At 45.4% G+C, this 13184-nt stretch overlaps 1 protein-coding gene across 1 annotated transcript in view; it reads right to left on the bottom strand.

Annotated features, from left to right (window-relative positions):
- Nucleotides 1–13184, bottom strand: part of prex2 (phosphatidylinositol-3,4,5-trisphosphate-dependent Rac exchange factor 2) — a 159067-nt gene that overhangs the window by 32677 nt on the left and 113206 nt on the right. Inside the window, exon 25 of the mRNA XM_082970723.1 lies at nucleotides 12880–13087. Coding sequence (XP_082826849.1) covers nucleotides 12880–13087 — 208 coding nt within the window. The remainder of the gene's footprint in view (nucleotides 1–12879; nucleotides 13088–13184) is intronic.

Consider the following 13184-nt stretch of genomic DNA (forward strand, 5'->3'; position numbering starts at 1 on the left):
CATATTCTAAGTCAGAACCGTCCAGAGTAGTGATGCTGGACAGGCGGGCAGGTGCGGGCAGTGTGAACATCTGCTCGTCGAAAATATCATTCCAAAATCATGGGCATTAATATGGGAAGGTTTTCCACTAGATGTTGGAACATCGCTGCAGGGACATGCTTCCATTCAGCCATGAGCGCATTAGTGAGGTCGGACACTGATGTTGGGGTGATTAGGCCTGGCTCGTAGTCGACGTTCAAATTAATCCCAAAGGTGTTCAATGGGGTTGAGGTCAGGGCTCTGTGCAGGCCAGTCAAGTTCTTCCACACCAATCTCGACAAACCATTTCTGTATGGACCTCGCTTTGTGCAAGGGGGCATTGTCATTGCTGAAAAAGGAAAGGGCCATCCCCAAACTGTTGCCACAAAGTTGGAAGCACAGAAATGTCTAGAATGTCATTGTAAGCTGTAGCATTAACATTTCCCTTCACCTGAACTAAGGGGCCTAGCCCGAAAAATGAAAGACTGCCCCAGACCATTATTCCTCTTCCACCAAACATTACAGTTGGCACTATGCCTTCGAGCAGGTAGCGTTCTTCTGGCATCCACGAAACCCAGATTTGTCCATTGGACTGCCAGATAGTGACGCGTGATTCATCACTCCAGAGAAAGCGTTTCAAGTGCTCAAATCAAGTAAAATTTTATTGGTCACACGTGTTTAGCAGATAGTATTGCGGGTGTAAAGTAATGCTTGTGTTTCTAGTGCCAACAGTGCAGTAATATCAAACAAGTAATATATTTCACAACATACACAAATCTAAGTAAAGGAAAGGAATTAAATATATAAATATTTGGATGAGCAATGTCAGAGCGGCATAGACTAAGACACCGTAGAAAAGAATAGAATACAGTATATACATATGAGATGAGTAATGTAAAATATGTAAACATTATTAAAGTGACTAGTGTTCGATTTATTAAAGTGGCCAGTGATTTCAAGTCTATGTATATAGGCAGCAGCCTCTAATGTGCCAGTGATGGCTATGTAACAGTCTGATGGCCTTGAGATAGAAGCTGTTTTTCAGCCTCTCGGTCCCAGCTAGTTTGCCCCCCCCCCCCACCCGTGATGTGTTGGGAAGGAGGCACCACCCAATGGAAAGCCCTACGGTTGCGGGCGTGGCAGTTGCCGTACTAGGCAGTGATACAGCCCGACAGGATGCTCTCAATTGTGCATCACGGACAAACTGAAATGGTCCACCCACACAGACAGCGTGGTGAAGAAGGCGCAGCAGTGCCTCTTCAACCTCAGGAGGCTAAAGAAATTCGGCTTGTCACCAAAAACCCTCACAAACTTTTACAGATGCACAATCGAGAGCATCCTGTCAGGCTGTATCGCCCCCTGGTACGGCAACTGCTCTGCCCACAACCGGAAGGCTCTCCAGAGGGTAGTGAGGTCTGCACAACGCATCACCGGGCGCAAACTACCTGCCCTCCAGGACACCTACACCACCCAATGTCACAGGAAGGCCAAAAATATCATCAAGGACAACAACCACCCGAGCCACTGCCTGTTCACCCCGCTATCATCCAGAAGGTGAGGTCAGTACAGGTGCATCAAAGCGGGGACCGAGAGACTGAAAAACAGCTTCTATCTCAAGGCCATCAGACTGGTAAACAGCCATCACTAACATTAAGTGGCTGCTGCCAACATACTGACTCAACTCTAGCTACTTGAATAATGGAAAAATGTATGTAATAAATGTATCACTAGCCACTTTAAACAATGCCACTTTATATAATGTTTACATACCCTACATTAATCATCTCAAATGTATATACTGTACTCTATACCATCTACTGCATCTTACCTATGCCGTTCAGCCATCACTCATTCATATATTTTTATGTACATATTCTTATTCATTCCTTTACACTTGTGTGTATAAGGTAGTTGTTGTGAAATTGTTAGGTTAGATTACTTAGATATTACTGCATGGTTGGAACTAGAAGCACAAGCATTTCGCTACACTCGCATTAACATCTGCTAACCATGTGTATGTGGCAAATAACATTTTATTTTATTTGAACACCGTCTTCGCCCGCTTTGAGGATAACACAGTGCCACCGACGCGGCCCGCTACCAAGGACTGTGGGCTCTTCTTCTCCGTGGCCGATGTGAGTAAGACATTTAAGAGTGTTAGCCTTCGAAAGGCTGCCGGCCCAGACGGCATCCCTAGCCACGTCCTCAGAGCATGCACAGACCAGCTGGCTGGTGTGTTTACGGACATATTCAATCTCTCCCTATCCAAGTCTGCTGTCCCCACATGCTTCAGGATTGGGGCGGTAAGCAAATTGGAGTGGGTCTAGGGTGTCAGGTAGGGTGGAGGTGCTATGGTCCTTGACTAGTCTCTCAAAGAACTTCATGATGATGGAAGTGAGTGCTACGGGGCAGTAGTCATTCAGCTCAGTTACCTTAGCTTTCTTGGGAACAGGAACAATGGTGGCCCTCTTGAAGCATGTGGGAACAGCAGACTGGGATAAGGTTTGATTATGTCCGTAAACACACCAGCCAGCTGGTCTGCGCATGCTCTGAGGACGCGGCTGGGGATGCCGTCTGGGCCTGCAGCCTTGCGAGGGTTAACACGTTTAAATGTTTTACTCACGTTGGCTGCAGTGGAAGAAAGCCCACAGGTTTTGGTAGTGGGCCGTGTCAGTGGCACTGTATTGTCCTCAAAGCGAGCAAAGACGTTGTTTAGTTTGTCTGGGAGCAAGACATCGTGGTCCGCGACGGGGCTGGTTTTTCGTTTGTAGTCCGTGATTGACTGTAGACCCTGCCACATACCTCTCGTGTCTGAGCCGTTGAATTGCGACTCTACTTTGTCTCTATACTGACGCTTAGCTTGTTTGATTGCCTTGCGGAGGGAATAGCTACACTGTTTGTATTCCGTCATGTTTCCGGTCACCTTGCCCTGATTAAAAGCGGTGGTTCGCGCTTTCAGTTTTGCGTGAATGCTGCCATCAATCCACGGTTACTGGTTGGGGAATGTTTTAATAGACGCTGTGGGTACAATATCACCGATGCACTTGCTAATAAACTCGGGTAAACTCTCATCAATGTTGTTGTTTGATGCTATGTGGAACATATCCCAGTCCACGTGATCGAAGCAATCTTGAAGCGTGGAACCGATTGGTCGGACCAGCGTTGAACAGACCTGAGCACGGGTGATTCCTGTTTCAGTTTCTGTCTATAGGCTGGGAGCAACAAAATGGAGTCGTGGTCAGCTTTTTCCGAAAGGAGGGCGGGGGAGGGCCTTATATGCGTCGCGGAAGTTAGAATAACAATGATCCAGGGTTTTGCCAGCCCGGGTCGCGCAATCGATATGCTGATAAAATTTAGGGGGCCTTGTTTTCAGATTAGCCTTGTTAAAACCCCCAGCTACAATAAATGCAGCCTCAGGATATGTGGTTTCCAGTTTACATAGAGTCAAATGAAGTTCGTTCAGGGCCGTCGATGTGTCTGCTTGGGGGGGAATATACACGACTGTGATTATGATCGAAGAGAATTCTCTTGGTAGATAATGCGGTCGGCATTTGATTGTGAGTCAGGTGAACAAAAGGACTTGAGTTCCTGTATGTTGTTATGATCACACCACAACTAGTTAATCATAATGCATACACCCCCGCCCTTCTTCTTACCAGAGAGATGCTTGTTTCTGTCGGCGCGATGAGTGGAGAAACCAGGTGGCTGTACTGACTTCGATAGCGTGTCTCGAGTGAGCCACATCTCCGTGAAACAAAGAACGTTACAGTCTCTGATGTCTCTCTGGAAGGCAACCCTTGTTCGGATTTCGTCTACCTTGTTGTCAAGATACTGGACATTGGCGAGTAGGTTGCTCGGGAGCGGTGCACGATGTGCCCATCTACAGAAGACCCCTCCGTCTGCCCCCTCTGCGGCGCCGTTGTTTTGGGTCACCGGCTGGGATCCGATCCATTGTCCTGGGTGGTAGGCCAAACAGAGGATCCGCTTTGGGAAAGTCGTATTCCTGGTCGTAATGTTGGTGAGTTGCCGTTGCTCTTATATCCAATAGTTCCTCCTGACTGTATGTAATAAAACCTAACATTTCCTGGGGTAACAATGTAAGAAATAACACAGAAAAAAACTAAATACTGCATAGTTTCCTAGGAACGCGAAGCGAGGCGGCCATCTCTGTCTGCGCCGGATGTTTTAGCTTGTCCGAAAGCAAGACGTCGGTGTCCGTGACGTGGCTGGTTTTCCTTTTTAAGTCTGTGATTGTCTGTAGACCCTGCCACATACGTCTCGTGTCTGAGCCATTGAATTGCGACTCCACTTTGTCTCTATACTGACGTTTTGCCTGTTTGATTGCCTTACAAAGGGGAATAACTACACTGTTTGTATTCTGCCATATTTCCAGTCACCTTGCCATGGTTAAATGCAGTGGTTCGCTCTCTCAGTTTTGCACGAATGCTGCCATCTATCCACGGTTGCTGGTTAGGGTAGGTTTTAATAGTATAGTGGGTACAACATCTCCTATACACTTCCTGATAAACTCAGTCACCATATCAGTATATTCGTTAATGCTATTCTCAGAGGCGACCCCGAAGATACCCCAGTCCGTGTGATCAAAACAATCTTGAAGCTTGGATTCCGATTGGTCAGATGAGCGTTGAATAGTCCTTAGCACAGGTATTTCCTGTTTGAGTTTCTGCCTATAGGAAGGGAGGAGCAAAATGGAGTCATGATCAGATTTTCTGAAGGGAGTGCGGGGGAGGGCCTTGCAGGCATCCCAGAAGTTGGAGTAGCAGTGGCCAAGTGTTTTAGCAGCGCGAGTACTACAGTCAATGTCCTGATAGAAATTCGGCAGCCTTTTTCTCAAATTTGCTTTGTAAAAATCCACAGATACAATAAATGAGTCCTCAGGATATGTGGTTTCCAGTTTGCATAAAGTCCAGTGAAGTTCTTTGAGGGCTGTGACTTTAACCGAAAATTATTTTCTTTGGAGATGATACAGTCAGCATTTAATTGTGAGGTATTCTAGGTCGGGTGAACAAAAGGACTTGAGATTCTGTATGTTGTCACAATCACACCATGAGTCGTTAATCATGAAACATACACCCCTGCCCTTCTTCCCGGAGAGATATTTATTCCTGTCTGCGCGATGAACTGAGAACCCAACTGACAGGACGGACTCCGACAGTATATCCTGAGAGAGCCATGTTTCCGTGAAACAGAGTATGTTACAATTCCTGATTTCTCTCTGGAAAGAAATCCTCGCCCTAAGCTCGTCAACTTCATTAGCCATAGACAGGACATTAGCGAGTAATATACTTGGAAGCGGTGGGTGGTGTAGTCCTAACTCGGACTACAGTCGTGGCCAAAAGTTTTGAGAATGACACAAATATACATTTTCACAAAGTCTGCTGCCTCAGTTTGTATGATGGCAATTTGCATATACTCCAGGATGTTATGAAGAGTGATCAGATGAATTGCAATTAATTGCTAAGTCCCTCTGTGCCATGCAAATGAACTGAATCCCCAAAAAACATTTCCACTGCATTTCAGCCCTGCCACAAAAGGACCAGCTGACATAATGTCAGTGATTCTCTCATTAACACAGGTATGAGTGTTGACGAGGACAAGGCTGGAGATCACGCAATCATGCTGATTGAGTTCGAATAACAGACTGGAAGCTTCAAAAGGAGGGTGGTGCTTGGAATCATTGTTCTTCCTCTGTCAAACAATGGTTACCTGCAAGGAAACACGTGACATCATCATTGCTTTGCACAAAAAGGGCTTCACAGGCAAGGATATTGCTGCCAGTAAGATTGAACCTAAATCAACCATTTACCGGATCATCAAGAACTTCAAGGAGAGCGGTTCAATTGTTGTGAAGAAGGTTTCAGGGCGCCCAAGAAAGTCCAGCAAGCGCCAGGACCATCTCCTAAAGTTGATTCAGCTGTGGGATCGGGGCACCACCAGTACAGAGCTTGCTCAGAAATGGCAGCAGGCAGGTGTGAGTGCATCTGCACGCACAGTGAGGCGAAGACTTTTGGAGGATGTCCTGGTGTCAAGAAGGGCAGCAAAGAAGTCACTTCTCTCCAGGAAAAACATCAGGGACAGACTGATATTCTGCAAAAGGTACAGGGATTGGACTGCTGAGGACTGGGGTAAAGTCATTTTCTCTGATAAATCCCCTTTCCGATTGTTTGGGGCATCCGGAAAAAAGCTTGTCCGGAGAAGACAAGGTGAGCGCTACTATCAGTCCTGCGTCATGCAAACAGTAAAGCATCCTCAGACCATTCATGTGTAGGGTTGCTTCTCAGCCAAGGGAGTAGATTCACTCACAATTTTGCCTAAGAACACAGCCATAAATAAAGAATGGTACCAACACATCCTCAGAGAGCAACTTCTCCCAACCATCCAGGAACATGATGAGCACCTTGTCATAAGGCAAAAGTAATAACTAAGTGGCTCGGGGAACAAAACATCGAGATTTTGGGTCCATGGCCAGGAAACTCCCCAGACCTTAATCCCATTGAGAACTTGTGGTCAATCCTCAAGAGGCGGGTGGACAAACAAAAACCCACAAATTCTGACAAACTCCAAGCATTGATTATGCAAGAATGGGCTGCCATCAGTCAGGATGTGGCCCAGAAGTTAATTAACAGCATGCTAGGGCGGATTGCAGAGGTCTTGAAAAAGAAGGGTAACACTGCAAATATTGACTCTTTGCATCAACTTCATGTAATTGTCAATAAAAGCCTTTGAAACTTATGAAATGGTTGTAATTATACTTCAGTATTCCATAGTAACATCTGACAAAAATATCTAAAGACACTTTGTGAAAATTAATATTTGTGTCATTTTCAAACTTTTGGCCACGACTGTAGAAGACCACTCTGAGTACCTCTCCTCCGCCGGCAGTATTTTGGGTCGGCCTCTGGAATCAGTTCAATTGCCCTGGGGGTGCGAACAAAGGATCCGATTCGTGAAAGTCGTATTTCTGGTCGTAATGCTGGTAGTGCTGGTAGTGCTGGTGAGTTACTGCCGCTCTGATATCCAAAAGTCCTTTCCAGCTGGGCTAATAAAAAAATTCTGGGCTAATAATGTAAGAAATAATACATAAAAAAACGAAATACTGGAAAGTTTCCTAAGAACTAGAAGCACGGCAGTCCTCTCTGTCGTAGCTATTTTAAATATTTTTGCTCCAGAATTGAATGGCGGCGAGCTTTACACCACTCCAGCGGACGCTTTGCTTTAAGCATGGTGATCTTAGGATTGTGTGCGGCTGCTCTGCAACGGAAACCCATTTCATGAAGCTCCTGACGAACAGTTCTTGTGCTGACGTTGCTTCCAGAGGCAGTTTGGAACTCGGTAGTGAGTGTTGCAACCGAGGACAGACGATTTGTAAGCGCTTCAGCACTCGCCGGTTCCATTCTGTGAGCTAGTGTGGCCTACCACTTCGCGGCTGAGCCGTTGTTGCTCCTAGACGTTTCCAATTCACAATAACAGCACTTACAGTTGACTGAGGCAGCTCTAGCAGGGCAGAAAGTTGACGAACGGACTTGTTGGAAAGGTGGCATGTTTAAAGTCAATGAGTTCTTTAGTAAGGCCATTGTACTGCCAATGTTTGTCTATGGAGATTGCATGGCTGTGTGCTCGATTTTATACACCTGTCAACAACGGGTGTGGCTGTATACATAGTGTATCAAGTTTCATGCAGATCGGTCATTTGCTGCCTAAACCACTAATAACAATGACAGGACCACAACACTGGGTCAGGGACGGGATCAAGAGAGAGAGAGAGAAAGAGAAGAGAGGAGAGGAGAGAAAGTGAGAGAAAAGAGAGTGAAGAGAGAGAGAAAGGAGAGAAAGAAGAGCGAGAAAGGAAAGAAACAAACAGAGAAAGAGAGCGAGAGAGTAACAGAGGGAGAAACAGAGAGAGGAAACAGAAGGGAGAGAAGGAAAGATGCAAAAAGAGAGCGAGAGCGACCAACTCTCAGAGCTCTCCCCTAAGTTTGTCCTGAATAGCTTTATATACATAAACCTTTAATCAAGCCCCTTGACAAGCTCTATAGGCTCAATAGACATCAATCACCCTCACAAGATCGATAAGAGCATCTGCATTACAAAGCCTTTACCTCAGTCAGGTTCTTAATAGTGCATCAGCATGGTTTAATCAGAGAGGAAGTGAACATGTTAGTGGACAGATGTAAAGTACTGGAGCTGACTGGACCGGAGAGGTTGGATGCGTCCCAAATGGCACTCCATTCAATATACAGTACCAGTCAAAAGTTTGGACACACCTACTCATTCAAGGGTTTTTCTTTATTTTTACTATTTTCTACACTGTAGAATAATAGTCAAGGTTATCTGATGAAGCACTCCATCACTCTCCTTCTTGGTCAAATAGCCCTTACACAGCCTGGTCATTGTCCTGTTGAAAAACAAATGATAGCCCCACTAAGTGCAAACCAGATGGGATGGCGTATCGCTGCAGAATGCTGTGGTAGCCATGCTGGTTAAGTGTGCCTTGAATTCTAAATAAATCACTGACCGTGTCACGAGCAAAGCACCCCACACAATAACACCTCCTCCTCCATGCTTCACGGTGGGAACCACACATGCGGAGATCATCTGTTCACCTACTCTGCATATCACAACGACCCGGCTGTTGGAACCAAAAATCTCAAATTTGGACTCAGACTTAAGGACAGATTTCCACCGGTCTAATGTCCATTGCTCGTGTTTCTTATCCCAAATAAGTGTCTTCTTATTATTGGTGTCCTTCAGATGTGGTTTCTTTGAAGGAATTCGACCATGAAGGCCTGATTCACGCAGCCTCCTCTGAACAGTTGATGTTGAGATGTGTCTGTTACTTGAACTCTGTGAAGCATTTATTTGGGCTGCAATCTGAGGTGCAGTTATTTTAATGAACTTATCCTCTGTAGCAGAGGTAACTTTGGGGTTCCATTCCTGTGGCGGTCCTCATGAGAGTCAAGTTCATCATAGCTCTTGATGGTTTGTGCGACTGCACTTGAAGAAACTTTCAAAGTTCTTGAAATGTTCCGGATTGACTGACCTTCATGCCTTAAAGTAATGATGGACTGTCGTTTCTCTTTGCTTATCTGAGCTGTTCTTGCCATAATATAGACTTGGTATTTTACCAAATAGGGCTATCTTTTGAATACCACCCCTACCTTGTCACAACACCTGTGAATGGCTCAAACGCATTAAGGAAAGAATTTCCACAAATGTACTTTTAACAAGGCACAGCTGTTAATTGAAATGCATTCCAGGTTGCTACCTGTCACGTCCTGACCAGTATAGGGGTGTAGTGTGGTCAGGACGTGGCAGAGGGTATTTGTTTCATGTGGTTCGGGGTGGTTGTGTGTTTCGTGGTGTATTTGATTTATTATTCCGGGTTTTGGGCACTGGTCTATGTTAATGTATTTCTATGTTTAGTCTAGTTCTTTATATTTCTATGTTTAGTTTATTGGGGATTGGACTCTCAATTGGAGGCAGGTGTTTTCTAGTTGCCTCTGATTGAGAGTCCTATATATAGGTATGTGTTTGTTTTAGTGTTTGGTGGGAGATTGTGCTAGGTATAGCTTTGTGCCTTACCGGCCTGTTATTAGTCGTTGTGTACGTGTTTATTTTGGTTTACCTTCTTTGTCCGTTAAATAAAAAGAAGATGAGTGCACATTTTCCTGCTGCGTCTTGGTCCGCTTTAACCTACGACAACCGTGACACTACCTCATTAAGCTTTTTACAAATGTTTGAATTTTTGAGATTACGAAGTATTTTGTGTAGATCGTTGACAAAAAAATGACACAACAAAATGTGTAAAAAGTCAAGGTGTGTGAATACTTTATGAGGGCACTGTATTGGGCCTTCTGTTTGCTTGGATGACTGTAGTCAACCTCATTAAGCTGGTTGAGCGAATGCAAAGAGTGTGCAAAGCTGGCATCAAGGCAAAGGGTGGCTACATTGATGAATCTCAAATATAATTTTTTTAACACTTTTCTGGCTACTACATGACTCCATATGTGGTATTTCATAGATTTGATGTCTTCACTATTATTCTACAGTGTAGAAAATAGTACAAATAAATAAAAACCCTTGAATGAGTAGGTGTCAAAACTTTTGACTGGTACTGTATAGAGCACTACTTTTGACCCAGCCCTATTGGTTGACTCAGCCCTATTGGTTGACTCAGCCCTATTGGTTGACTCAGCCCTATTGGTTGACCCAGCCCTATTGGCCCTGGTCCAAATCAGTGTACTGTATAAGGAACAGGGTGCCATTTGAGACATATTTTGTTACTGTTCTAATCTCTTGGATGAGAAATGGATGGACGTTCTGTTCTTGACCTGGTAGTCGCAGGCGGGAGAGGGGGAGAGGCGGGGGGATAGGGGGACATAAGTTAGGAGGAGAAAAGGTTGGAAGAGAGAGAACTGGGACAGAAGAGAAAAGAAACAAAGGTGAAAGTTAGCAGGAGAGGAGGACTTGACGTGATACAGGACGTGGGGAGAAGAGAGGAGGAGCGGTAGAGATATAAACCATGTCATCAGGCACGTCCTCGGACAGCTGTGTGACTCCACGTTCGGGGTCCTGATGCAAAAGGTCAAAGGTTGTGGTGCTTCTAAACGGTCAACGCCAAGGAACCACCGCCAAGAAGTTGTGCAACTAATAATCGTTCCATGTCCGCTCTCTCTTTTCCCATTACTGAAACATCCCCATTCCCTCCAGTGAGGTTGGAAGTTGGAAATCCGTCTCCACTTTGGACGGGGAAGGAAGGAAATGCTGATTGTGTAATAAATGTATCCTTTGTTCCAAATGTGAAAGCTTCAATTCATCAATACATAGTTACAGCACAAAAGACAGGAGACAAGGTCAGTCACACACCACACAGCCACTTACACACACAGAGACAGAGACAGAGACAGAGACAGACAGAGAGACAGACAGAGACAGAGACGGAGCGAGAGAGCGAGAGAGAGAGCGAGCAAGCGAGAGAGAGAGAGAGAGAGAGAGAGAGAGAGAGAGAGCGAGAGAGAGATAGAGAGAGAGACACACACACACATTTCCCTCAGATTACACAGACCCACAAAGAATTCCAAAACAAATCCAATTTCGATAAACTCACATATCTATTGGGCGAAATACCACAGTGTGCCATCCCAGCAGCAAGATTTGTGATCTGATTTGTGATCTGAAGAACAAACACCATTGTAAATACAACCTATATTTATGTTGATTTATTTTCCCTTTCGTACCTTAACTATTTACATATCGTTACAACACTGTATATAGACATAATATGACATTTGAAATGTCTTTATTCTTTTGGAACTTTTGTGATTGTAATGTTTACTGTAAAAAAAATGATATGTTACCCATACCAATAAAGCCCCTTAATTAAATTTCAATTGAGAGAGCGAGAGAAAAAAACAGAGGGAGCGGGGTGAAAGAGGGACAGAGGGTTAATCAAGAGAAAGATATCTGGAGAGAATGGACGAGGGACAGATAGAAGGAGAGGGTTAGAACGAAAGAGAGCGCAAGTGAGAACTTTTAAATCGGGGCCTTTAGAAATGGACCCTCCCTCTCTGCCTGGTTTAAGAGGGCCCGGGAGCTCATTTTACTCTGCTGTTCCTGACAGGCCCTATCAGAGATCTGAGGACCCGATCAATAGTCTCTGTAATCCACTGGCTAACACTGGCACACCCAGACCCATAGAGGTCACAGCAAATTAGCCACGCCACGACTAGCTGTCCATTACAGGTTATATTAGTCCTGCTGCTCGCGGTCTGACAATGCTGTTACAGATCACCTTTAATGAGCTGGGAGGAACTGGGAGGAAGGTATGTGCTTGTATGGGGGTGGTTGTGTGAGTGTGTGTCTACCTTTAATGAAGGTCTCAGTGCGTCACAATGTGAGCATACACTAATTAGCATTGACAGAAGCATGTCATTAACATCCGTGCTGAGAAGCATGTCTCTGTGTGTGTGTGTGTGTGTGTGTGTGTGTTGTTCCTGTCAGATGCCAGTGTTTTACATTTCCTCCCTGTGATTCTGAACCTCCAAGCGATGAAACCATCAACAGCCCTGGAAGCAGCATGGCCAGCAAGGGAACACACACACACACACACAGACACACACACACACACACACACACACACACACAGACAGACACACACACACACACACACACACACACAGACACACACACAGACACACACACACACACACACACACACACACACACACACACACACACACAGACACACACACAGACACACACACACACACACACACACACACACACACACACACACACACACACACACACACACACACACACACACACACACGAGTAACAACGTGAGTGAGAATGAGTCTCCTCTCACTCACTAGAGACCACTATATCACACACAATGACCTTCTAAAACTACTGCTGCTCACTTTATGAGGCTCACATGTATCCGGAGGACCAGTTTATTCTAGTGTGTGTGTGAGGGTGTGTGTGTGTGTACATGTGCTCGTGTGTGTGTTTATAATAGGGGAAACGGCATCAGCGGAAGCAGTCGCCGGTCTTTACAAATCCCACCATTTCCTCTGCTTATTACAAAATGTATTTTCCCCCCAGCTTGTTTCACCGTCCTTGCAGTGCATATTAAAATGGAAATCAAACCAATAGTCTCAGACAAATAAACAAATTCTTCCACTCCTGAAGTGACAAACAAAATACTTCTGAGTAAGGGTGTGTGTGTGTGCACCGTGTGTGCGTACGTGCTTGGCAGGTGTGCGTACGTGTGTGTGTGTGTGTGCCTGCACATATCTGTGTACGTGTGTGTGCGTGCGTGTGTGTTGCCAGACTCACTCGTGTATCTGTGAGGCGTGGCCCTCCATCTCTTTCACCAGCGTGGTCAGCTTGCCCAGTAGTTTCTGGTAGGAGTCCAAGATCAGCAGGTCATCCTCCCGGAGCAGGAAGCGGAGGCCGTGACCCTCCGTACGACCCAGACTGTGACCCGACGGAGCTGCCATACTGGTGATGGTGTGTTGTACATACACCATGGGGTTCAGCTTACCTGGGAGACGGACAGAATTAAACACATCACTACAATGGACATTGGCATCCTAGTAAGATGACAAGAAATTCAGTTGCTGGCTCCTTCTCTAACCCCG

The sequence above is a fragment of the Salmo salar genome, chromosome 29 (assembly GCF_965601325.2).
Source record: "Salmo salar chromosome 29, fSalSal1, whole genome shotgun sequence".
In the NCBI taxonomy this organism is placed as follows: domain Eukaryota; kingdom Metazoa; phylum Chordata; class Actinopteri; order Salmoniformes; family Salmonidae; genus Salmo; species Salmo salar.